At 54.3% G+C, this 25,860-nt stretch overlaps 1 protein-coding gene across 1 annotated transcript; it reads left to right on the top strand.

The window, feature by feature from the left end:
• Positions 1–1,590: 1,590 nt before the first annotated feature.
• CTDSP2 (CTD small phosphatase 2) lies at positions 1,591–25,715 on the top strand. The gene is made up of 8 exons (XM_047067342.1): positions 1,591–2,179; positions 16,017–16,165; positions 18,023–18,061; positions 18,480–18,581; positions 19,185–19,241; positions 21,239–21,331; positions 21,488–21,673; positions 21,873–25,715. The coding sequence occupies exons 1-8, from the start codon at positions 2,116–2,118 to the stop codon at positions 21,996–21,998; spliced, it is 816 nt and encodes a 271-aa protein (XP_046923298.1). The 5' UTR covers positions 1,591–2,115; the 3' UTR covers positions 21,999–25,715.
• Positions 25,716–25,860: the final 145 nt, after the last annotated feature.

Genomic DNA, 25,860 nt, shown 5'->3' with positions numbered 1-25,860 from the left:
ATGTAGGGGGCAGGGCCCAAAAAGGCCCCATCATAACCTAACTAATGAAGATTTACCTTCGAGAATCCTATTGGTTTAGTGATCTTTTAATAATGATGGGAGATAAATACACAAGAACGCCTCCCTTTCCCCTTCCGTTAACAAATTAAGATCTACCCAAACTCAGTTTTTAAAGTTACATAAGCATCATTCAGATCTTCTGTAACAGCTCTCATTTTGGAAAAACAGCATTTCCATTAAAATAGTGTTATATAAAAAGGTTTTGTCAATGTGTGTGTAGGAACAGAAGAAACAGGCCCACACGAGCACTATTAAGGTACACAGGCTGATACACATCACAACCACACCTGTCCTCATGAAGGAGGGCCTGTGGGGGTCAGGTATTTGATGGTACCTGGAGAGTTCAGATATGACCTACTTGTCCTCCACCTCCTAGTGAGACCTGGTGTAAGTTGGGCAATGGGAACTGCAGAGGGAAGGCCATCAGCTGCTCCCAGCTGCCAGAGACCAGAGAAGTCCTTACCTTCTGGAAGCCCCTTCCTTGGTCGGTGAGTTCCATTAAATCAGGTACTATTAGGGTTCGAATAGCTCATAAGTCACCCAGTGCAATCTCACCCTACATCACTCCTGCCAGTGTTGAATGGTTCCCTTCCTCCCAAGGCAGCCCACATCACCTGTGGACAGATGTAGCTCACTGGGAAGGATCTAATACGGAGTTAAAACTTGCCCTTCTGGAGCCTCTTGGGAACAAGTGTGTGTGTGTGTGTGTGTGTGTGTGTGTGTGTGTGTGTGTCCCTCACCTACAGCCTTGAAAGTCCAGGAGCCATAGCCAAGGGAGGGTGTCTGAGGCCTAAGAGCAAAGAGGGAGGGCAGCATTGAGGTCACTGAGCAAAAGCTCTTCCCTTAGAGACCTCTATCCATCTAAACTGAGGCTGGGACTACCGGGTTAGGTGGTGGTGGGGGGAGGAGAGTAAGCCCTGAATGGGAATGAGTGAGGGGCTTTGAGCAAAGCCCTGCAACTCATGTCTCATTTGAAGTGGGGGGGGGGGGGGGCTGAGACCGTCCCGAGATCAGTTCCAGTTCTGATATTCTGGGATCCTGAGTCCGCCTCCCCCTCACCGCCCCCCCCAACACATCCCTTTCGGGATTCAATGGTTGTACTCTTTTATGTGAAACTGGGGGTTCACGATTCGAGGGCCAAGCAGGAAGTAAGAAAACTGCCCCGAACCCTCCCATCCTGACCCAACCTGGGTTAGGCTTCGCGGCTTGCCCTGGTTACCCGAGAAGAGATGCACAGACGTGAACACACAAGCACCGAGTAGGGAAACGTGAGCTTTGGAGTGTCCTTTTAAGTAGTTGGGAAGGGGGTGTGGCCGAGGAGACTGGGAGGCCGCAGCAGGGCGAGGGGGGGAGTGGCCCGGGGGCGTGGCCGCAACGACTGGAATGTTGTTGGGTCCTCGCACCGCATAGTAAGGAGGGGCCACGCCCCTTTTCTCCAAGAGGGCCAATTGGAGCGCCGGAGCGGTTTCAAGTCTCCCCCGCCAGCCTGCCCGCCCGCCACCCCACCCCCCTCGGGGATTCGCTTTTTCCGTAACAAAATAGCAAAGCTCCGGATGTTCCGCAGCCCCAGCAGCTCACAGGTGAAGGGTCCTGGGGCCTAGGACGGTGCTCCGGAGCGGCAGGCACTGGCCGGCGGTGGAGAGGCCGGGTCCGGAGCCAGGAGGCGCGCGGGGGTGGGCGCTGCAGCCGCGGGTTGTTTATCCGGAGTACGGAGGGGAGGGGGGAGCCTGGAAACCGCCCCGTGTCCCATTTCCTCCTCTTGTTTTCGCTCCGGATTCTCCATGTTGGACCCAAACTGAGGAGCCCGGAGCTGCTGCCGGGGGATCGGGGCCGGGGGCAACCGGGGAGCCGCTGCCCGGGCCGCCCGCCCTGCGTACAGGCCGCCTCCCTTCCCGGCCCAGGGAGGGAACGAGAGCAGGGATGTGAACAGCTGTGGGAGTCCGAGTCTCGGGAGCCGGAGCCGGAGCGGGCCCCCGCCCAGGCCCCCCAGCCCAGCCCAGCCTGCGCGCCCGCCGGTCCTCCCGCCCAGCCAGCCCGGGCCCGCGGGATTGTTAGATGGAACACGGCTCCATCATCACCCAGGCGCGGAGGGAAGACGCCCTGGTGCTCACCAAGCAAGGTAGGGGCAGCAACTTCCCAAAACTTTGCGTCGCCCCCGGGCGGGTGGGGGGCTAGCACAAGCCCCGAACCCGAGTCCCGGCCCCTGACCTCCCGGGGATCAGAGCCTTAGATTCCGACCAGACGGGTCCCTAGTCCATCCGCCCCCGCGTCTCTGTCCGCACTCAGACCCCCATGGGGGCGGTGCGGGGCCCGGGCTCCCGGCGCCCGAGGGGGAGGGGCGTCATCCGCGCAGCTGTCACCCCGTCCTGCACCCCCTCCCCCCGTATAGAGAGACTGAGGAGTAGCGCTCGAAGCGCGAGTCACCAGCGTCCGTCCCCTCCTGAGTTGGGAGGTGGGGTCGTCACTTTCCCGCACGACGGCGCGCAGCCGCCCCAGAACGGCGGGGAGAGGGGTGGGAAGGGGGACGGAGGGGTCCCGAGCTGGAATGGAGCCGGAACTGGAGTCCACCACTTCCCAGCGGCTCCCTAAGGCCGAGGTCGCGGTGGCCGCGGGCGGTGACGGCGTCCTGCGGGACTTGGGACCAAGTTCACCGCCTGGGGGCGGGGGCGGCCGCGGTGGGGGAGGGGCCGAGCCTGCGGGACCTACTGGCCCGCCCGCGGCCCTGCGCTGGGCCCGGGACCTCGGCGGCGCGGCGCTCCGGCTGGGCTGCCTCCTGCCGCGTTTGCTGAGCCTACGAGCCCGACCCCGAGGCCCGGCCAGAGCCCCTCCCTGCCCCGGTGCGCTTCCCCGGGGCCGCCGCTGCACACACAGAGCCGCGTTTGTTTAGCCCGGGAGCGGTGTCCCTGGTTACATAATTCGCCGGATGGCATCAGACCCGGCGTGTTTCTGAATCGCGCAGCGAAAAAGTGCGAGTTCTCCGTGGGCAGCAGCTCGCGGCCCCCGCCTTCCTGAGGGTCAGGTGCAGACGCGAGGGGGTCGCGGGCCCTCTCTGGGGTGGTCTTGGCGATCGGAGCGGGGTAAGGCCTCGGCCTCTCCCGAGGGCGGGGAAAGGTCGGGCCGAGGGTGGAATCTCTTAGTTCGGTGACTGGAAGCCCCGAAACTCTTTTTCCCCTCCCCCACGTTCCTCCTGGAGCCTTGAGGAATGTGTCTAAAATAGTGGACAGAATTTCTGCCAGGAGTAAGGACTAGCGTCTGTTTTGGGGGGTGTTTGTTTTTTTGTGGGTTTTTTTTGTTTTTGTTTTTTTTCTGGAGAACTTCCCGGACTGAGGCCACCTGGCCCTGAGACTGGGGAAAGCACGCTCTTGGTACCAAATCTGAAGCGTTCCTGCCCTTCCTCCGACCCCCCCAGAACAGGACGTGCAGGGCCAGTACTGCAATTGAACGTATCCAGGCCTAGACCCTGGTGGGTGGCCAGCTGTGGTGCCTCGGTGTCGCCTACATCCCCCCTATTTGGAAACATTAGTCAGCAGGTCACTTATTCCTGGGGTTCACAGTCCCAAGGAGCTCCCCTAACTTGCCTAGGGGCAAGGGCTGCTAGTGTCAGCCTTTCCCTATTTCCTGGAGTGGAAGGGATTGGGGAGGGGGCACTGTGTGCTTCCTGAATTTCTGGCCTTCTTTAAATTAAGCTTGCCCTGGGGAGGGGGAGAGCTTTGCCTGTTCAGATCCCAACCCCAGAAAAACCCCTGCCTCCCTCTGCCCTGCTCTCCTGGCTGCATCACTAACTAGGCTATGTGACCCCAGGGGCAACTTCACCTCTGCTGGCCGCCCAGCTGTGCTGAGGCCTGAAGAGCGGAGTCTTTCTGGGTTGAGAACTTGACTCCTGCCTGGTCCCAGTCTCATCCCAGGAGGTAGCCATAAGTGAAGAGCTTAGGCGTGGAAGGATTCCATAGGAATCCTTCTGTGTTAATGACACTTGGGAAGAACCACCCTGTGCTTCCCTGCTCTGGTCCTTCTCTTGTAGAGGCTCTAGAGGGTGCCTTCCTGGTGAGGGAATCACACCAGGAGTGAGACAGAGCAGGACTGCTGAAGGGGCATCTTACATATCAGCTGGCCCTTTCAGCCACAAGGGCCTGTGTTGGGGAACAGAATAGATGACAGCAGGAAGCGGAGCAGCTGGCTTCTGTACAGTGTTGGGTTGCTGATGTTGGTTGGATTTTCTTGGAGTTACGTTTTTTGTTTTCCTTTTTGTGTGTGGTTTGTCCTTCAGACTTATCCCTGGAGGAATCTGAATTCCCAAGCCGGCAACCATGGGTCTTTCTCCATGTAATTGGACTGCATTCCAGAGAAGACATACTATTTTCCTGGGCTGCCTGGGCACCCAGCAACCAGCAAGCCAACTTTCTGAGTCTCTCCTTATTTACAAATCCTGCATCCCTTTTTTCTTTTAAGTGGGGGTGGGGAGAAGATGTTTTAATTCTCTCCTTTATGAGTTCCTTGCCCCTTTTCTGCCAGCATCCCATCTCTGTGCCCTCCTGCCTCCTTTGAAAAAAAGGGGAGGGGGTGTGATGCAGTTTATTAATAAGTAAATTTCTAGGAGAAAATTAAATTGCTCTCAGCTTGGGTGGCTTTTTAGTGAGGTGGTTTGCCATTACAGGATTTTAGGTTTGTGTGTGTGTGTGTGTGTGTGTGTGTGTGTGTGTGTGTGTGTTTCCTTTTTAGCATTCTGTTCTTGGAGCTTTAGGGCTGGCTGGGTGTGTTGATGATTCAAAAGTAATTACAGCAAGGGAAGTAGAAAAAAGTTACTGAAAGCATTGATGATAAAAGGACCAAAATTGGATCATCTTCCCAGCCAGATGGGTGAAATGGCTTCCTGGTACAGCAGGGACAGGGTTGTGTGTAACATCAAAAGTAAAAAGGAAAAGTTAATACGAGTTTGGCCAGAGAACAGCCATTTATTACAGCCCCATACGAGAGTGCAGGCCCCGCTGCTGGGAGGTTGTGCCATGGGGTTTTAGAGTTAGATGGGGGAAAAGCCCAGGAAACAGGACCAAACTTGTCACCTCTCCGCGTAAGAGGAGGGAGTGGAGGCAGCCTCTTCCAGGGCTCAAAGTGACCCACAGTTGGGGGGGGGGGCAGGGGGGAATCAGGTCCTTTTTTTGTTTTCCATGAGACCTAATGACCCTTCCTCTCAGGGAGAGTGTGGGGATTGTCTTCTCACATGAGAAACTGCACGGGTTCTGGTAGCTGACCATCCCCCAGAATCAGGACGGTGGCACATTTTTCTATCTCCTGCTTTCTCCCCATAAGGAGGAAATTCTGCCCTATTCTCTCATGAAAAAGCGCAAACGCTTCTCATGTCGGAGGCAGGCCCTTCACTTGAAAAGCTCAGAACAAATGTCGTTGGGGCTTTCTTCCTCAGTTTGCTCTTTGTGGTCCGGGGTGCATGTGTCCCCATCCACTCTCAGTCTTGGCCTCTTTGAGGCTCTGAGGCTCCCTGCAAGACTCCTTTGGAGTTTTTCCTCCATCTTGGAGTGGGATAGGGGCCTGTGTGGTGACTTAAAGATTGTGTTTGTTCCCTCTGGAATAGCCCAGGAGAGTGCTAACTCCGCAACCAAGTTTGTAAATTTTTAACATCCTGAGGCTGGGAGTTTGCCATTCTGCTGCTGCTTTTGACTGGCATAGCTCTCTGTGGAGAAGGACTTCGGAATTGCTGTGAAACACCCTTCAGAGATGGCACGGGTGGTGGTGTTTCTGTCTCCTCCCTTCTCCGCTATAGGGGTCTTACCGAAACTGGCAGTGGAGATGCTGTTTCGTCCTCTGTGGGAATGGCCACATCTTTTATGATCGTGGGCTTTGTCAACATGGTGAATACTGTAGAAGTCACGTTTCTAGCCAAGGTGGATTGATGCTCCCAGCCCCTCGGTGGAGAATTAAATAATAGCAGTATTTATAAAAAAGGAAAAGGAAAGACAGACAATATGCAAAAGTATACATATCTATATGCAAATGTATATCCCTGCCTCTTCCTCGTCAGCTTTCTTCCTGCTAACTTTTGGGTCATTTAGGAATAGTGTCTTTTATTCCCATCTTGGGAAGTTTGCTTGTTGTGTTGGGTGAAATGGGAAGGGGTGGAGGGCAGGGGCAGCAAGGTGTTCATTGTTACTTCAAAGAATTGTTGGGGCGCCTGGGTGGCTCAGTTGGCTAAGCGTCCAACTTCAGTTCAGGTCATGATCTCACAGTTAGTGGGTTTGAGCCCTGCGTTGGGCTCTGTGCTGGCAGCTCAGAGCCTGGAGCCTGCTTCAGACTCTGTGTCTGCCTCTCTGTCTGCCCCTCCCCTGCTCTCACACACTATGTCAAGAATAAACAAACATTTTTTTTTTTTAATTAAAAAAAAAAAAAAAGAATTGTTCCAGAAGCAGAGTTCCCTGCTTCAGGCCTGGGTGCACATCCCTGCTTTTCTTATTCACAGTGAGACTTAACAAATCACTTTAGTGTTCTGAGTGACTTATCTGTGAAATAGGAATATTGATATTTATACTTCTGTAATGCCTAGTACTTAAGAGATGATTGATAAACATTAATGTCCTTCTTTTTTACACAGCCAGACCACTACTCATTCCTCCTCCCATTCCCCCAAGGACAGAGTGCAAACAGCACAGGGTCATGTGGGTTTTATTGTTAAAGACAGGTGGCTGGGGGTCAGAGGGGACACTGATGTGGGGGCTTGGGCCTTCTGGAAGAATCAACCTCTGAGGCTTGCAAACAGCCTTGCTGCATAGACCCCTTCTTTGTGCCTGTGTGACTTGGAATGGGATTTTATCTGCACTAATGCGAGTAGCGTGTGCCTTAGGGCATCTGCCGCTCTGCCTGGCGTCTGGGCATCTGGGGATGGGAGGCCAGGGAGCCATGCCCCTCCTGTGAAGAGTTTCTGAAGTCCAAGCCTTCTGAGCAGTTGCTCAGCCTCTCAGAAATGTATATAATCAACACTTAGGACAACTCTGTGCTGCGTTGTAGGAGGGTTAATGGACGCAGTGAGATTCACATTTCTTTTAGGGAATTCTAGTAACAAGGAGAGAAATAAAAACTGGGATTTCGGAAAGAAATAGATGCTCTTAAGCTGTGTCTTTGCTGCTGTGGTTTGGGGGTACAGCATTGAGAAAGCACAAAAAGCAGCCTTAAATTGCTTTTCATCCTATCTCAGGCCAGCCTGCTCGCAAAGCACAGAATTAACTCACTTGTCTTGGGGTCATGGGATTGGGTGTGGCCCTGACATAATTCCCTCCCTCTTCTGAAATGGAGGCATAGTTCCCAACTGGGAACTATAGATGAGCTTATTAACGTGCAACTCTTATGAAGGAACCAGTAGAAATCAAAGTGGAGACATTGACTTAGAACTAGAAGCCTCTCTGGACCAGAAACCAACTAGAACAGAGTTTCTTTGTCCAGCAAAGGGCCCAGCCCTTTCAGGTCTGTGTGCCTGCATCAGGTCTGTTATTACAGAATGAGTACTCCAGGGAGCACCCAGCCTCCCTCTAGGCAGTCGGTGTGTATGTCCTGTTTTATTGGTCACCTCTTCTAGGGGTCAGCCCTGAACCTGATCTCTGAGTACATCTCCTGACAGTTGCCTTCCCTTTCCAGGTGCCCCTAGTCCTTCTTTTGCCCCCTAAAATTGAGACTTTGCTCATACTCTGTCTTTACTCTATACCTACTCTTGTTTCTTGAGGAACGAATAGCTTTTGCATCCTGTAGAATTTGCTCTTCCCCACCCGCACCGTTCTCAGGGAACAAGTGTAGCCCCATTCCCAGTGAGAGCCAGGCAGATTCATGGGAAGGCTCAAATGGCACAACACAGGCTGTGGGAGCGCCTTCCCAGTGTGGTGAGTCCCAGCTCCTCTGTTTCCATAGCAGAATGGGGTTGGGGCCCCTCCTTCACAGGAACAGGGGTCTGCAAAAAGAGATAGCAGGCTTTTTGACTCCGTGATAGAGCAAGTACTCCTAGAGAGGAAAACTAGACCCCGCTGGTACAAGTCCTCTGAGATAGCAGAGACACTGAGCCAGTGAGACATGGTGGGAAGAGGGACCAAGGGGCCGCTGGCTGAATCATCCTCCAGTCCTGGAAGGGTTAGTCAAGGACCACTGGCAACCTTTAGGTATTGTCCCTCAGCCAGGGACACACATCAGGATCTCCTGTGACACTTACTAAAAATATAGACCCCACCTGGGTCCTGCCGAATCAGAGCATGAGCAGGTGGGCCAGGCATGTGTGTGTTCCAAATGCTCCCTATGATTCTGACAAGTGTCCCTGGAGAAGAGCCAGGTAAACACAGCAATGGCCCCAACTGCCTGCTTAGCCCTGAGCAGGAAGAGTCTCCCGGAGGGATCCAGTTTTGCTGTTTGTTAAAGATCCGGTGGCTCGTAAAGGGGAATCCTAAAGTTTTCTGAGTGTGAAGGGACAGAGTAATGATCCCAGATGAGATTTATAGAGCACTTACCATGGACCAGACACTGTTCCTGGCTTTTTATATCTAGCATCTCATTTAATCCTCACAATGACTTGGGAGATGAGAGATGGGAATTATCTCTACTTCACAGATGAGGAAAACTCCGCTGAGAGCTGAAGCACCTTGTCCAAGGACACATGGCTAGTGAGTGTCAGCCAGGACCCTGACTCCAGAGTCAAGCCTTAACCATGACCCGCACTGCCTCTCATTTATTTGCATTGTGCATTCCACTTTCTAAAAGCACAAGCTTCAGGTAATCTGAAGCCACCTTGTAAGGGACCCTGTAGTGTCGACCTTTTCCCATTGACCTGTGAGGAAACTGAGCCACAGAGAGGTTGCGCCTCAGGCAAGACCACAAAGCTGGTTGAGAAGCCGAAGTGGGGCGGGGTTTCTTGACTTCTAGCTCAGTGCTTTCTCAGTTGGACACACCTATACCGGTTGGCTGATCCCAGGTGAAGCGGAGGGGTGTGGTAGGAGCAGGTGAGTTTCCCTGGAGGCGGACAGACTCCCTGGCAGTCCTTCCCTGGCAGACTCCTTCCAGTCTTTCTGCAGAGGCCAAGCGACTAGAGGAAGGAAGGAACTGGTTGGTCAACCTCAGTGAGTGAGTGTGTGTGTGTATGTGAGAGAGAGAGAGAGACTGATTGTTTTTTGTGGAGTCCCCTGGAAGGCCACTTCCCAGGCTTGGCCCTGTCACTACCTCTGTGTGACCTCTGGGATGAGAAGAAATCTCTATGGTCTGTGTCAGTGGGAACATTTTGAGATCGAGATTAGGATATGAAAGTGCCTTACCCTGAACGACTAGCAGCTGACACTAGAGCCAGGCCACACCCCAGGCTCCTTATAATTCTCACAGCTCGGTGGAATAGGTAGTTAGTTCCCATCTACAGATGAAGAGACTGAGGCCCAAGGCCACATACCTTATATGTGGTAGAGCCAGGATGTAAACCCAAGTCCGTGGCCCTTTGGGTAACCACTGTCTTCTTCACCCGTCGGAGGAGAGGTGGTTGAGGGTCCCTCGTTTTATCCTGTGCCTTCACTGCTCTTCGTCTCGCTCATGCGTATGTCACGGAAAGCGGGCTTACGGAGCTGGGGGGGAAAGAGGCACCGGGTTCTTCGGGGCCTTCCACCAAATCCAGCATTCCAGGAGTCGGCCAGAGCGCCAAGACCAGGGCTGAAACAGCCACCAAGGTGTTTCTGTCCTGCTAGGCAGATTTCTCTTAGCTTCCCAGCCTCCCGCAGGGGCCTGCTCAGCACCTCCACGGGGAGAGAGAGGCTCAAGGTGGGCAAAGGTGGTTTCCAGGCCCCCACGATGACATCTCTGCCCTAGTTGGCGTGCGTGGGGCGAGGCCTCCGGCAGAGGCAGGGGCAGAATCCAGCTCTCTGGGTTCTCCCGGATGGTATCTCTTGTCTGTCTCAGCTGCCACTGTGGGCCATCGCTCGCTTGTCCACTGAGAGCCCTCTGGTGTGCGGCTGGGGGCTGAGCCTTCCGCTGACACCTATGTGAGGAAACGGCTTCTTCGGCCCTAGTCCAGGACCTGCTGCTGCTTCTGGGAACCCCAGCCCCACCCCAGTGTGGTTTTAAAGTATGTTAGAGCTGCCTAGGTGGGTGTCTTGGCCATGACTTGTATAAAGGTTGCTTGATAGAGTATCTTGATCATGTTTGAGAAGTTACCAGGAATCCTCTGCTCCCAAGACGGTCTTTCTTGAGGGAGGTCCCTAAAATTGAGGCCCTGTGTTGAGATCGTTGACCAGATTGTTGGGGGGGAAGAGGCAGGGGGAAGGGCAGGAGGTGAATAGCTAGTGACCTGTGACCCCCACCCTACAGGTGGCATTAAAGACCCGGGACTGAAAAAAGCTCTTCTTTCTTAGAAGAAACGGAGATACAAGGAGCTGTCCCACTCAGAGAAGGGGACTAACAGAGACACCACATGAATAAATCAGCCTGGATGCGGGAGAGCAGGGAGGGCACCAGCATAGAACATGCTGGTGTGAGCTAAAGAGCCTGGCTAAAACTACTTTTTTTTTTTTTTTTTTAGCCTTTATTTATTTTTGAGACAGAGAGAGACAGAGCATGAACGGGGGAGGGTCAGAGAGGGGGAGACACAGAATCTGAAACAGGCTCCAGGCTCTGAGCTGTCAGCACAGAGCCCGACGCGGGGCTCAAACCCACAGACCGCGAGATCACGACCTGAGCTGAAGTCAGACTCTTAACTGACTGAGCCACCCAGGTGCCCCTAAAACTACTTTTAAAAGTCCATGCCATCACAGTCGCAGTTGCTCTTTGGAACTTCGGGAGCTGGTGCTGAGTTGCGTGAAGCCCTGCCTGCCTTGTCACCTGCAGAAAACAGTGTCAGCAATTGACATTGTGAAAACTGGTATACCTTCCCCATTGTTTCCAGTCTTTTCTGTGTGGGGGATGTCTAGGCATCTCTCAGCCTCTTGTTCCCCTGCCGACTCACCTGCTGGTCCAAGGAGCCCTTCCGTCCACCTGGCACTTCAGGGCCTATCCCCAGCCAAGGCCCAGGAGCCCCTTGCTGTGGACCTGGGAGGACTCCTCTCCATGGGGAGCCCCAATCAGACGTGTCTTGGCTGCAGGGCCCAGGCAGCTGGCCAAGAAGGGCCGGAAATGCTCCAAATACTCTCCTTCCTCCAATAGCTAAGGGGAGGGAGGCCCCTCAGAGAGGCCATTTTATAGTGATAGCCAGACTAAATCCTTTGCTTATGGGGGGATGGGAAATGGTGGGGAAGGAAGTACTTCTGAGGGAACCAAGAAAGCATCCTTCTACGTGAATGGGCTTGTTAAAACCCGATTGCCTGAGAGCTTGCCTTCTGCCGACTCCTAGGCGGATGTGTGAGGAGTTCCTTTGCTGGGACACGAAGCTGTGTTGTTGGCAACGGTGATATCTGAACCTGACCTTCAGAAGAGGGTTATAAATAGTGTTGTCCTGGCAAAGCCAATCTTCATCTGTGTGTGTGTGTGCGTGTATGTGTGCGTGCGCGTGTGTGTGCGCACAGACCTGTACATGCACAAGCTTCTTAAGAGGCAGAGGCAAATAGCGTCCCCATCTGGTGCTTCTTGGGGGCAGCGGTGGTAGACAGACGGAGAGAGGGCACTGTTTATTTCAAGTGGAGCAGCCTCACCTGCTTTCCTGTTATTTGTAGAATATTAGCCAGGGTGTTTGCAAGCTGGGAAACAACTTTTGTAGTGGATTTGGAAGAAGGTAGGGGCTGTTTAGACTTCGTGAAACCTGCTCATGATCAGAGTCCTTTGGCACCTCGCTCACAAATCTCCTCTGGAGCTTCAGCCACATGCTGGGAGCGGGAGGGCCCTGGTCCCCTGTTGTCGGTCTCCCGCAGTGAGGTCACACAGTGTTGCTCACTGGTGGTCATCTCCCTTTAGATGATTAAAACGAGCACAGCATTGAGTTGTAGAGTTTGCGCGGCGGCACGTTGCCGTGCGAAGGGCAGGTTTTGTTTCTCCCTTCACTCAGGAGGGAGGTCTTGGTGTTATCCCAGGTAGTGGATGAGGAAACCGAGGGTCAAAGAGGCTGTACGTCAGAGTCAGTAACTGGCAGGGTCTGGCCTCCAGCCCAGGCGATACTCGGAGCGGGGGTCCCTGCCATACCCCACCTTCTTTTCACACCCTGCCTTGGCAGGAAGCCTTGCACCAGTGAACTGGAGGAGTGGCTTGGCTTCCCTGTTCTCAGCCACCTGCTCGCTTTCTTCTTAAGCCAGAGGTCCCCTCATTAGGTCTGTGCTGGTCCTCTCCGACGCTCAGGCCCACACCAGATGTTTGGAGCAGGGAGAGCAGATGCGGGTCGGTGGCCGGGCAGGAGAGGAAGGCTGGGTGTCCACAAAGCAGGTAGCAGGAGGAATGAACGAGGGAGAGCAGCTAGTTAGGGGGCTCCATGGCACCCCCTGGAATCCTGCCCTCCCTGTTTGGGAGACCGTGTGCAATGAAATCCCCAGGGACCTGGAAGTCCTCTCGTGTCCCATGTTCCCGGCCCCGGAAGGGGGTTTAGGGGCCCCTGGCCGTCAGGGGCATAATACTGAGTGCCGGCTGAAAGGAGCCTCTGAAAGACTCTTTGACACAAGTTTCAGATCCCACTCTGATGAGTGTTCCCCCTTACCATTAAACCCACTGAACAAAGCAGGTCTCGGGCCAGAGGCCCTGTCTCCAGCCCTTACCCTTCTCCCTCCGCCATTGTCCTCTTGATTTCCCAGAGGTATCTGTCAGAGCAGGTGCAGGACTGGGATGGGGGTGAAGCAAGCCCTGGGGTGGAATCCCAGAGCCTTGCACCTTTCATGGCCTGCCCAAGAGGACAGTGAAGGAGGGGGGTGGGCCCCAAACTAATCCTTTACCATCCTAGCCTAGAGAGGAGTAGAACAAACAAGCGTCCCTGCTGTCATATGAATAAATGTACACGATGCCCCCTGTCAGGGGCCCTGTGGGGTAGTGGGTAAGAGCTCTGGCTCTGGGTTAGCAGATCTAGGTTCAATGGCTCTGCTCTCATACTACCTGTGTAACCTGGAGTAGTTGCTTAACCTCTCTGCTTCAGTCTTGCTTCTGTAAAACGGGGCATTAGTGCCTACAAATGGGTTTGTAGTGAGGATTAAATGAAGTAATGGTGTCAAGTGTCCTAAGAGAGGGCTGGCACGTCATCAGTTCGTGGTAAACATGACTGAGGCACGGAACGACGAACAGGATTGCCTCAGGTGCTCCGCTCCTCCAGTGCCTGCCTCACTGTCCTCACATAGAGAATGCTTTTCTGTTTCTAAGTCTTCCGGGTTGTTGCAAACCAGCAAAGGCATCCACGGGGCCGGGCTCCGTAGTAGTGACACCCAGGGCCCTGGAGTTCCCGCAGTTGTTCGCTGAGCCAGTCACAGTTACTGAGTACCTGCTGTGCAGAGCTCCAGAGGCTGGTGAATGCTCTTGACCAAGGCCATTACAGGCCCCATCAGGAAGCAGCCATGTTGAGGGGAGGCTAAAGAAGCCCTGATAGATTCTCGGAGGCAGTGTTGGTAAATATAAGAAGGACAGACAGCCTGGAGAAGGATTGAGGGAAGTAGGGCCCCAACAGAGGGGCATGCGGGGTATTGACCTTGCTGCTGTGGGCCTGGGATACCCTCCCCAGGCGCCACAGCTCTGTGCTCTGCTCCAGGCGCCTGCCCCCAAGGTCAAGGCATTTGTGGTCCCTGAGGCCCAGGGGCTGCCTGGTCACATTGTGTTTTTGAGAAGACCTTCATCCCCTGCTGAGTCCAGATGAAGCTGAGGAGCCCTGCCCCCCACCCCACCAAGCTCTGCGTCTAAGGCCCAAGCGCCTCTGCCTGTTGGGCCTCCCGCAGTGGGCACCGGCCGGGCCTCTCTGTGGCCCCAGCCAGCTGCCCCTTTCACCCCCCTGCCTCTTAAGATTACTCAGCCTTCACATCGTCTGTCACTAAGATGCTGACTGCGTTCTTGACGGCCTCTCTTCAGGAAAGGCTCGGGCTGTGTGGCCTTTTAAGAAAGGCTCCGTGCCCGGGTTAAGCCTCTGAATGTGGTTCTGCGTGAAGAAACCATAAACCAAAGGAAAAGTGATGGTTCAGCTTTGGTCTTGGAGCTTTGTGTCAGCGTCTGTTGGAGTCCCCGGGCTCGGAATTGAATGTGGGCCATACAGGCAGGTGGAGAAGCCGCCCTTGCCCTCTGATTCCTGCATAGATTATTAAGAGTAGGAAAAAGTCCAAGGAGCCGCGCATCCTGCTCTTTAGTACTGGGCTCTGCTCTGAGGTTTGTCTCTTTGATACAGGGGCGTTGGTGGGGGCGTGGTGAGGGGGCCCCAGTGCAACTTCTTCCTTTTATCACAGAATCCCCAGTCCCTGGAAATCTTGCTTTTTCCACTGGGGCCAAGAGCTCAAGAGTGATCCCCGGGTATGTAGGCGAATTGCCAGGGAGGCCTGATCACTTACTGGAAGGTTTCTAATGATCATACCAGTGTCAGGGGGTCTGGCCTCACCCAGGGAGGGAGAACGAGCTCTGAAGGGCAGAGATGCCAGCCTGCACCTGCAGGAAGCCCCTCTGCTTCTGTTGAGTCGGAGGGAGTAGATTGGCCGGGCAGTGCTGGCTGCCACTTGACTGACTGCTGTTCAGCGGCCATTTCCTCACCCTGGGTCATGAGGAATAGAGTTTGGTTTTCTCTCCTCTGCAGGGTTCCAGGGGGCCGCAACTGGATATTAAATGGCTGTCCCACCGCCTCTCTGCAAGGGCCTCTGTGCTCTGACGACTAACCCCTACCTTGCTTTGGGGTGGGCCCCACCTGCTTACCTCCCCCTTCCCTTCATAAAGGGAACAGCCAGAGGAGGGTTGTCCTTGGTGCCACATTCTGTTTGCCTTTTTAACCCCCCACAAAGACAAGCGTTTCCAGATTCATTTTGTTTCCTGCACTGTAGTTTGCCCCATGCTTTATGGTGAAGTGGGCTGGGTTTAATCCTCAGCCCCTCCCGCCTAGGTGGAGACCTGTGGCTGGGGACCAGTCTGGCAGCAGTTATGTGGCGCCACCTCCTGGCCACAGGACCCACCGTGTCTTCCTACACTTGCTGCACAGTTGCCAGAACAGTTCCTGTAAAAGCAAGAGGCACTGGAAAGATACCCTGAAGTCCATTTCTGGTTGATCCTGTAATGCCCATAGCTTTTTGTATCAGCTTGGCTTTTCTGGGGCTGCCTTGCTGAGCATCCTGTTAACATGGCTTTGTATATCCAAAGTCTGAGTTACAAAGGCTAGACTGACGGGGCAACTCTGGTCTAGAAGCAAGGCCGTTAGCTTAGAACGCGACACCAGGTGTGTTTCCCAGGGGTCAGCGTGCCTGTGCTTACGGATCAGGCCTCGTGCCTTTGAGGGGAGAGCAGCAGGGACAGTGGCTGGGGCAGTGAAGGAGGAGCACAACTTCTTCCTTGGGCTGCAGCTGTTCTGTTTTCTAGCCTGTTGTTTCCAGTCTGGCCTCAGTCCTGCCGCCACTGACCCAGCTTCTAGGGAAGCTGACCCTGAACAGAACCACAGCTCCACTGACTTGCAGGGGCCTAGGTTTCTCCCTCGTGTAGAACGGCTAGTTCTGCGAACTGGGGTTGGTCGAGGAGGATTTTTGCGCTGGTGAATTTTACTTCTGAGGGTTCCTTCAGTGTGCCACTTCCAGAGTGCAGGACACCTGGACTCGATACCTGGTGCCCCTCCCGACCAGAGAGTGAAGACCGAATCCTCTGCAGCTCATTTCCTAAACCAGAGAGTGGGGATTCCTGCTGCCTTTGCTTTAGAGAACCGTCAGAATAAGCGTGTGTGTTTCAGTGTTGACTGTATTTGGTGATCTGCCCAGCACGTGGCTTGTGCCCTGGTGGGGCTTCCGGACTGGAGGGGATACGGGCACGGGGCCACCTGTGGACAGAGTCACCCGGTAGCTAATGCCTCATCGTTCCCTCTGCCCTAGGCCTGGTCTCCAAGTCATCTCCTAAGAAACCTCGTGGACGGAACATCTTCAAGGCCTTTTTCTGCTGTTTTCGCGCCCAGCATGTTGGCCAGTCCAGCTCCTCCACTGAGCTCTCCGCATACAAGGAGGAAGCCAACACCATTGCTAAGGTAGCTAGATCAGGGTGGTGGGACGCCAGCAAGGAGGGGACTGCTAGTGGGGGCCCCTGCAGCCGTGGCATGTGGGCAAAGGTAGTCCTCCCTGAAGTCTCAAAGACCTCTGGCTCAGAGTCCCCTCCTCTGGCTTTCCTAGAGTGGCCCATTTTCTTTCTCCTGGCTTCCATTTGCAATGTGGGCCATGCAGATATCCCTGTGGTTTCTGAGAGCCCCTCTGGTCCAGATCCTCCCATGTTCCAGGAACCATACAAGGCGCTTTGCATATACTGTCTCATGTGGTGCAACCGGCAGCCCGGCAGGGAGGGTCACAGGCTCTTCCCACTTACACACCTGGAAACAGAGATCCAGAGGGTCTGTGTAGCCCCTGAAGAGTTAGTGGTTAATAAACAGTAAGTAGTATCAGAGTGCAAGCCCCCATCTCTCTGGCTGTGACACCTGTGTTTGTTGTTGTTGTTTACTATGCAAAGCTGTCTTCCAAGTTACTTGACTTCTTGAAATTCTGCCACACTCCAGCACTCTCACCTGTCTTGGGGGGACATTGGGAAATTTATGGGTGTCTTTGAGCCTCCCAGTGAACAGAAGGTATGTCTGGCATTTCAAGGGTGGGCACAGCCCTGACCAAAAACCCATCTGCCCCCAATGCCATTGGTTACTTCTTTCCGAAATAACCAAGGTCTAGCTGTCCGATTCCTCTCTCAAAACCAGGCTGAAGACATGCATCAGTGCATTACTCAGTAGGCGGAAGTGCACTTAAATAAAGTGCAACGTGACAGTATTACTTAGCAATTGATTCCTACAAAGTTCACAGTAACACGGAAAAAGTATTGAGTCGCAACATTAAGTCTAAAAGCAGAATGTGAAATTACATATTATGGGGGGAAGGGCTGCTAAAACAGACTTGAAGGAAATACACTAAAATGCCAACGTGGATTTTTTCTAAATGCTAGGATTTTAATGTTTCCTCAAGGTATCACGTTTTACAGTCATAACAACATTTCTATTATTAGCAAAAGGCCAGGGAAGCCTTTCTGACCTTTCTGTACTCCACCCCCCCTCACGTTTCAGGACCCACAGTGTGGGCTCACGTTGGCATACTTGATGTATCCTAGGGGCTCGGCGCCCTCCCCGCACTGTGTGTCACCCCCAGAAGAGAGTATAGAAAACACATGTTCTCAAAGAGAAGCCTGGGTGCCAGGACTCACAAAGACGCTGAACCACCACAGTGAGGAGTTCCGATTTTGGTTGTGTCTGATTCCCGTGTCCCTGCATCAGCCACTGAGTTCCCTGTCCCTCGGTTTGTCCAACTGAGACACTGCCTTCTCCATCCTTCATCAGACCTGATGTTGAAAGGCAGCTCTGGCCTTTCCCCTTTCCTGTGCAGCTCTTAAGAAAAGTCACTTTTGGGGCACCTGACTGACTTAGTGGCAGAGCATGTGACTCTTGACCTCAGGGTCATGAATTCAAGCCCCACGTTGGGTATAGAGCTTACTTTAAAAAAAAAAAAAAAAAAGAGGTGCGCCTGGGTGGCTCAGTGGGTCAAGCGTCTGACTCTTAATTTCGGCTCAGGTCATGATCTCACCGTTGGGAGACTGAGCCCCCAGTAGGACTCTGTGCTGGGCGCAGAGTCTGCTTAAGATTCTCTCTCTGCCCCTCCCCCTACTCGTGCACACGCTTGTTCTCTCAGAATAAATGGAAAGAGAAGGAAAGAAAAGTCACTTTTGTTATGCCCTACGTTCCAGGGGGCTGGGAACTTGGGAAGAATTTTACCCACCAGGCCTGAGGCGGAAGCAGTGGGCTTCAGGTAGGACAGCATTGGCCGGTCGGTACTGACTGCTTCCTTTCCTCCCACAGTCGGATCTGCTCCACTGTCTCCAGTACCAGTTTTATCAGGTATGGGAATCTGACAGGTACATGCCCAAAAGCCCCAGACCCTGTGATCACATTGGGTGACGCCCTTATTCCTCAGTGCCTGGCTGGCCCCACCCCGGGAAGCCATTTGTCCCAGATATTTGCTGAGGGCCTACTCTGCAAAGACATTAGCTTTTGGGGGGGACAGCTGACATCCGTCCCACAGCCGCCCTGGCCTGCATCTCAGTGTCCAGATCATTCCATAGTCCGGTGGGAGGCTGGAGCCGACCAGCCGACTCCATCTCTTTGTGTACCTCTTGGCCTTCGAACGGCACCTCTTCTGGGTCGAACTCGGGGGTCTTCTGTGTTCTCGATGAGCCTGGTTCTTCCCAGAGTTCTGCTGAAGAGAACACTTGGGCTTTCCTGGTGGCAGACCTCGGCAGCCTGGCTCTGGTTTCAGATCCCGGGGACCTGCCTGCTCCCAGAGGTGACAGAGGAAGACCAAGGAAGGATCTGCGTGGTCATCGACTTGGATGAAACCCTTGTGCATAGCTCCTTTAAGGTAACTCCGTATCTGGAGTCCTCCCTACGCCCATCTCGGGCTGTCTTGCCTGTCTAACTGAAGGTGCTCGGAGGCAGCATAAAGTTGATGAGCCAGGGGAGCTGGGTGGGGGATGGGGGCTCTGCCATTTTGGCCACACTGGCATCACACACATTCGGGGGCCACACGGAAGAATGTTGAATAGGAATCCCTGCTCCACCCAGTCACTGCCAACGGGCTTTGTCTGTCACACAGCCCGGAGAACCACCAGGGCTCTGTACAGGGCAGGCCTATATAAGAGGGTTTGAATCAGCCTCGGAACTTGCCCCCCTCCATTTTGTCAGGATGTTCGTTAACTGAAGAAGGTCCTGAAATTCTGTCAGCTCTGGTAAAATTGGGGGTGGTGGCAGTAAGGAAAACCTGGAGGGGATACTGTGCGTGCTTCTTAGTAGGGTGGTGGGAGGAGCTTCCTGGAGTCTCTGAGACCTGTTTCTCCCCGCCCCTCCCAGGGGACAGCGCAGTGGTGCTGTGGCAGGGACCGTGTGCTCACGCATGTGGGGGTGTGGCCGAGGCTTTTTGTCTCCTTCGTACCATGCTGACCTCATTAACTTTTCTGCTTTCCAGCCAATCAACAACGCCGATTTCATAGTGCCTGTCGAGATTGAGGGGACCACTCACCAGGTGAGCTGCCTGCCAGGCCACAGCCAGCCTACAGGCCTCGGGGCCTCCACCCCTCTGGTGTGCTCCGTCACTGGTCCCTCTCCTGCAACTTCATCCTCCTTTCTGTATCGGAACCTCTCACACTCCAGGCTTTCTGATCTTAAAAAAAAAAAATCCGCTTCTCCTCCATCCCCATCCAGCTGTCATCTTTTTTTGCTTTGAAGCCAAGCTGTTTAAAATTAAAGTATCATTTAATAATAGTAATAGCTGTGATCTACTGAATACCACCTCCTGGCCAATGTGGCCAGTGCTATTAAACGAGGATACTTCCTCTAATCCTGAAGAGGTGGTGTCTCTGCCTGTTAACAGGCAAGGAAGCCAGTACTAGCTGTTTCCTGTTCTCCCCGGGCCCACCCACTCCTCCTGGCTAAGGAATTTCTTCCTCCCCAGCTCTGGCTTCTCCACTTCCCTCTGTGAAGCTTTTCTACTCCCCCTCCCCTTGGGTCCCTACACTGGATTCTCTCCCGGTAAATGTTATTCAAAGAGCACTTAAATCCAAGTAAGCTTAGGCTCTGGCCCTGCATAGCCTGCTCAGTCCAGGATCATGAGGTGTTGATAGCGAAAAAGCTTTTACTCCAAATCCTTGCCCAGAAGGTCTGCTTGCGCGTCAGGAAGCACCAGGAACAACACCCGGGTTGCCCTGATACCTGCTCACATGGCCTGGTCAAATAGAAGACTTATGTGTAGAGAAGGAGGGGATTGAGGCTTCCCTGCCAAGTCACCACTGTCCTCTGTCCCTTAGAGGCTTTCATCCCTAACACCACCTCTGCCCTTGGACTGGTCAGCCTCTGCCCAGCTACCCTTTACAGTCCATTTGCACATGTGGAGATGTACAAAACCCACAGAGACCAGACAAAGGCATATTTGCAAACGGGCAGATACGCACTGTGAACTCCTGATTAACAAGGAGCAGCATGAATCGTGAAAAACAGCTGAGATTAAAATTGGCGCGTGGCTACCTGCAGAAGAGGGGCAAGGGGATGCCAGGCTTGATAAATAGCCAGGAAGAGGGAGGGACTTGTTGAAGATTGAAGAAACGGCAAATCCAGGGGAACCTAGTTGTGGCTGCTCGGAGCCGAGGGTTCCTGTGGCAAAGCCACCAGCGGTGTGGTGAGTCATTGGCCGTTCGGGCCACCTCCAAGGAGGGAGAGTCATGGCAGGCACGCGCTCGTTGAGCAGGGAGTGCCGTGGATAACAAGAGCATTGAAGGAATGGTTCTGGTAGCATCGAGGCTAGGGGAGAGGGAGATCCCGGAGGCAGGGAAGCGGTAGATGCAGAGCGATGAGGTACATGTGGCCCATGAGCCTTTCAGGCTGAAACGTGCAAAATGATGAAAGGTGGGCATGAGCGTTCGGGGCGGCTGGCTGGAGCAAGCACAGACAGGTGTGGGGCTTGAGCAAGACGCAGAGCATCTGACCTGGTCACTGACGGAGAGAAGTCCCTTCTCCCTGGTGCATTTCAGAGAAGCTGTGTGAGGGCGTGTGGTTTCAGCCTTGGTTTCCACCAAGGCTCGCGTGATGGTGACCTGGCCAGAGTGTCCCGCCAGAGCCAAGGACAGGAAGCTCCCACAGAGGCTGTGGCTGGATTCAAGTAATCCAGGATAGGCTGTTTCCGTCTGTGAGGCCTATTCTTGATTACTTGTTTCTGGAGGCAGCTGATGGTTCGCCGCCCGAAACAGAGATGGCTTCTGGGACAGAGGCGCGTGCATTTCTTCCTGAGCTGGGTCAAGGTTGGGCCGTTAAGCCCGCAGAAGCCGGGTGAGGAGGTGATACAGTGCCCTTGTGTGGGGGGGGGCAGAAGGTTTCCAGCCAGGTGTCCCCAGAGGTTGGGGCGGAGGGGCCGGACCAGGAATGGTGTGAACCTGCCTGCCGGTCTTTGTGGACGTGGTGATGCTGACGGATGAGCAGTGCTTCACCCTCACGGGGCTGCCTCCAACAAGCTTCTCTGCTTTTCCTCAGGTATATGTGCTCAAGAGGCCTTACGTGGATGAGTTCCTGAGACGAATGGGGGAGCTCTTTGAATGTGTTCTCTTCACTGCCAGCCTGGCCAAGGTACCTGAGGGCAGGAGGGAAGTCAGGCGCCAAGAGCGGCTGTGGCAGCCACAGGGCGGGGGTGTCCCACAGCCCCTTGCTGGGCCACGGGAAGCCACGGTGGTAGGGGCAGGGGGAGCCAGGACTGCATCTGAGCAAAAGCACCTTCTCTTCTAGTATGCCGACCCAGTGACGGACCTGCTGGACAGGTGCGGAGTGTTCCGGGCCCGCCTGTTCCGGGAGTCCTGTGTGTTCCACCAAGGCTGCTATGTCAAGGACCTCAGCCGCCTGGGAAGGGATCTGAGGAAAACCCTCATTCTGGACAACTCTCCTGCTTCTTACATCTTCCACCCAGAAAACGCAGTGAGTGGTCCGGACACAGCCACACCACAGGGACTGGGGAGCCCCAGTCCCGGGCAGAGGGGAGAGGGAGTGGGCATCGGAAGCCCGGGCTTCTCCAGAGGAGCATGGCACCCAGGTGTACCCAGCCAGCTTCCTGGGGCTTTGGGGCAAGGGAGGGAGGAACTGGCAGGAGATTTACACTGCCTCTTCCCTGCCCTAGGTGCCCGTGCAGTCTTGGTTTGATGACATGGCAGACACTGAGTTGCTGAACCTAATCCCAATCTTTGAGGAGTTGAGCGGAGCAGAGGATGTCTACACCAGCCTCGGGCAGCTGCGGGCCCCTTAGCCTTCCCTGTTTCCGAGCAATGGCCATCCCAGTAGGGGACTTTCCTACACTGTGCCTTTATGACCAGCCTGACAGAGCGGAAGCTGGAGCATCTCACCAAACGGGGCCTGGGAATAGAAGTGGTTGGAAAGAGCTTTAGGACAGGATAGATGCCAAGCGGGCACGTCCCAGACCGACGGCACCTAGAGCTTCCTGCTCCCTGAGTTGGGCTCCCAGATGTGAGTGTGTGTGTGTCTGTGTCTGTGTGTGTCTGTGTGTATATGTGTGTCTCCCCTTGAACTGCGGCCCCGGGATATAAGTGCTTCATGTTGAGGGAGAAACTGAAAGATGAAGACTCCCGGAGTTAGTCTGTCTCCTGTCCCGTCACCCTGGGAGCCGCTGAGCTCGATAGGGATGAAGACGATTGAAGGCTTTTGCTGCCAAACCCAGCGCCTTTCCTCAGTGTTGTAAGGCTCGTGCCAAGGAGAAAGGGAGTCCAAGGCTGCCGTCGGGTGTCCCAGGCACACACCTTTCTGAAACCTTTCTCCAGCCAACTTTCTGCATACAGAAAGACAACGTTTCTGGAAAGATGAAAGCTTGTTTCCAGAACCGGTAGCCCCAGTGGCCATCACGTCCTGTGGTCCGAGGGCTGCGCTCGCCTCCAGCCAAGTGCCTGGCACGGGCCCTTTCTGTGTCTCCCCAAGGCTCGGGCTCCGGGCCTGCCTTCCTCACCACCCAGCCATAGTCTTGAACCTGTGGGGAAGGAGGTCTTCTCCCTGCCCTGGAAGAGGACAGATAACTGATTTCCGTTCTTCCGACTCTGTTTTAAAATTCTCTTTCTAAACATGGAGTGTTGGGCCTGTTTTGTTTGTGACAGAGCTGCAGCCCTGGGCCTGTGATGAATGTGGGAGGCTCTGGGGGTGCAGGGAGGAGGAAGACCCCCCCCCCAAGCATGAATGTGTGTGTCCCCTTGGCTTGTAGATCAGCTGAGTATGGGACTGTGTCCCTAAGTCTGTGCTTCAGGGATTCTCTGCTGGTGCTGGTGCGAGGGCTTGTGTTCCAAAGTCCGGGAAGGGCGCTCCCCGCCCGGCCCCTCCTACTTCTTGGGCAGGGCTCTTTCCCGTTGTGTCTTCCCCTGGGCCTGGCCTGTGCCTCTCTCCGTCTACTCCTGTCTTCCTCCCTCCTGGCTGTTGCTTTTTTTCCTCCGGGGCCTCAGAGGCACTCCTGCTTTCCCTGGGCTGAGGGGAACGGGTGTTGTCGTCATTTCATTTGCCAGCATAATGCACGTGCCGCTTGCTTCTCGCATCAGGTGTGAGTGAGCCCTTGACACACCTGCACTTTGCTCCTCCCCCTTCCCTCCCCCCCCTCCCCCCGGCTTTCAGACTTTCTCAGTAGTGAATGCTTTAAAAGACAAAAAATAGCCACAAAATGGATGTTTCCTGAGGATGGAAAACAAAAGGGGAAGGAAGTACTGCTGGAATTGGGAGCACAAGGGGTTCCCCTCAGGAGCTGAGCCCCACCTCAGCATCACTGCCTTAATCATGGCCTCCCCTCCCTTCTCCTTCTAGGGCAGGAGGGAGTTCCTCTCCCCTCCCCAGTTCTGTTTTCCCTGGAGGCAGGTGTCACAGAGCCTTTGTGAGTTGCTTCAGGTGTGAGGACACCACCCCCGCCCCCCCCCCCCCCACTCAGGACTCCTAGCCCTGTTACCCTTTGCAGTGTCCACACTGGATCCACACTGGGTCCGGCCTGAGGAATTGACGAGTTTTGAGCAAAGCGGGCGGTAGGGCAGCAGCTTGGTGTCCTGAGTGGCACTGGGCTGACAAGCGTCTTTCTCCAGCATTGTGTGTTACCACCTCCCCTCCTCGTCCCGAGGCCAAAGGGCCTGGTCTTTCCCTTTGGTGTCACAGAAGTGGAACAGAGGTCCCCAAAGCTCGTGTGGCCCTTCCCGCCAGTATTCTTCTCCGGGGCCCCCGGGGTCCTGCAAGCAGGGGAAGAGGGCTCTGGTGCTAGCCAGGGAGGGGTACCTCCTGAAGGAAGATGGGAGCTTCTGATTCTAAGGCCCTGGCTCGGCCTCTACCCTAATGCCTTGGGGTGTCTCTCCCAAGCCCCACCCTAAGTGTTAGCCCCTGGGCCACATCTGCCATCTGGGCCCAACCAAGCTTTTCTGACTAAATAAGCAATAAGAGGCTCTAAGCTGATCCAGTTCTTAGGTCCCTCTCTGCCCTCCTTTGCGTCTCCGTGTTTCTCCAGGTGAAGGAAGAGCCTGTGCCTCCCCCTTTCCTACTAGGCCTATCCAAATGCCCCGAGTGTGACTCATGACCAGAGCCCCCGGTTAGCTTGGTGAGGGGTGTCCCTGCTGCTTCTATGTGAAGCCCCGCCCACCTGCAGTTCCTCAACAGAAATACCATATTCCCACTGTCCCCTTTCTCCTGCCGTCTGCAGAGAAGCAGCTCAGCCAAATAAGCCTAAACAGGGTCCGTCCGTGTGGACCAGAGCCAACCTGAAGTCCTTTGCTGTCTGGCTTCCAGTTCCACAGTGTGTTAGGGGCAAGTGATGATTGCAAAACTCGCTCCTTAGAGGAATCAGGCCAGACTCCATTTTGGAGGAGGGCAGGATTGGGAGGGAGCCAGTTCAGCCCAGGATGTGTTCTGGGGCTTCCCAGCAGCCCTTCCTGTCCGAGACTGTCTTCAAGAGGCAGTCGGCCTCTGTGCCTGGTCAGCGCCCGTCCAAGCCATGCCAGGAACCTGCCCAACTGCCAGGGTCAGTTCTTTAAGGTGCCTCTTCAGGGACACACTGTGTCTCTCTGATTGGGCTTCTAAATCAAAAGCCTGATGTTCGTGTCCCTCTCATAGGGGGAGCTTTGGACACAGGACCAGTCTGGAAACGGTCAAGGTAAGAGTTGTCACTCTGCACATTGTAGAGGGGACGCTCTGTAGGCCCAGGGGTCCCTTACTATAAAGAGGTTGAGTACATTTGCCTTCAGTTAACCTGGGACCTTCCGTTTAGTTCCTCCTGCCTCCCAAAGATTTTGACCATTTTGTAAATGTATAAACTCACCTCTATAAACAGTGGCCCAGAAGCATCTTTGTGCTAAAAGCATGGGAAGTGTAGAAAGGCAGTCATTCCCTGGAAAATGGATCCCATTTAAATCTGCTCCCCCTACCCTGTTCCTGAGGCCTCCTTCAGTAGGGCAGCCCCCAGGGAAGGCTGTCCTCCCTCCCATTCCCAGCCAGGCCAAGTGTCTGTGGAAGGTAAGCCTATTTCCTCCCTTCAGGTCTTCAATCGGTTACCACTCTGTTCCTCAGTCATTTTTTGTAAAATGGAGTTCGTTTTATCCTTCTCTTTTTTAAAATGCCAATAAATATTTGCATTCGAGCAGGGGAGGGAAGGCGGAGGTCTGACTCACTGTCCCGTGCCCGCCGTAGGGGTCGGCCCCAGAGCAGACCCTCTTTAAGCCCCTTGAGCTTTGCGTATAGTATCCCAAGTTTGACACATTCCAGGTCATGCCACTTTCCCCCTCAAGATGCCATTTGGAGGGCAGGGCGTCTGCTTCCCACTGTGACTGGGCTATGGGACTCTGACTACCTTGCTTACAGATTCATGGTTTGATAAATTTGTTGTATTCAAAAACTTGAAATGTAGGACGCCATTAAGTGTCTGTTTATATTTTTGGAATATTTGTATTACTTACAATTAATTAATAAAAGCGGGTTTTAAAAAACCCATCCAGGAATGGGAGCTGCTTCTTGACCTTGCTGTTATTCATTTGGGCACTTAGCAGGCACACTCATCTTGCCTTGCAGCCCCTTCTGTCACGACGAAGCTGGCGCACCCAGGCTGGCCAAGCGGCTGCCTCCGGCTGGGAGACCAGCTGCAGACTCAG

This window comes from Lynx rufus, unplaced genomic scaffold, assembly GCF_022079265.1.
Source record: "Lynx rufus isolate CCGP_SWC_20201006 ecotype Redwood Valley unplaced genomic scaffold, mLynRuf1.p SCAF_7, whole genome shotgun sequence".
NCBI lineage: Eukaryota > Metazoa > Chordata > Mammalia > Carnivora > Felidae > Lynx > Lynx rufus.
Note: the sequence above shows the minus strand (reverse complement) of the source record. Positions and strands in the feature narration are given on the sequence as shown.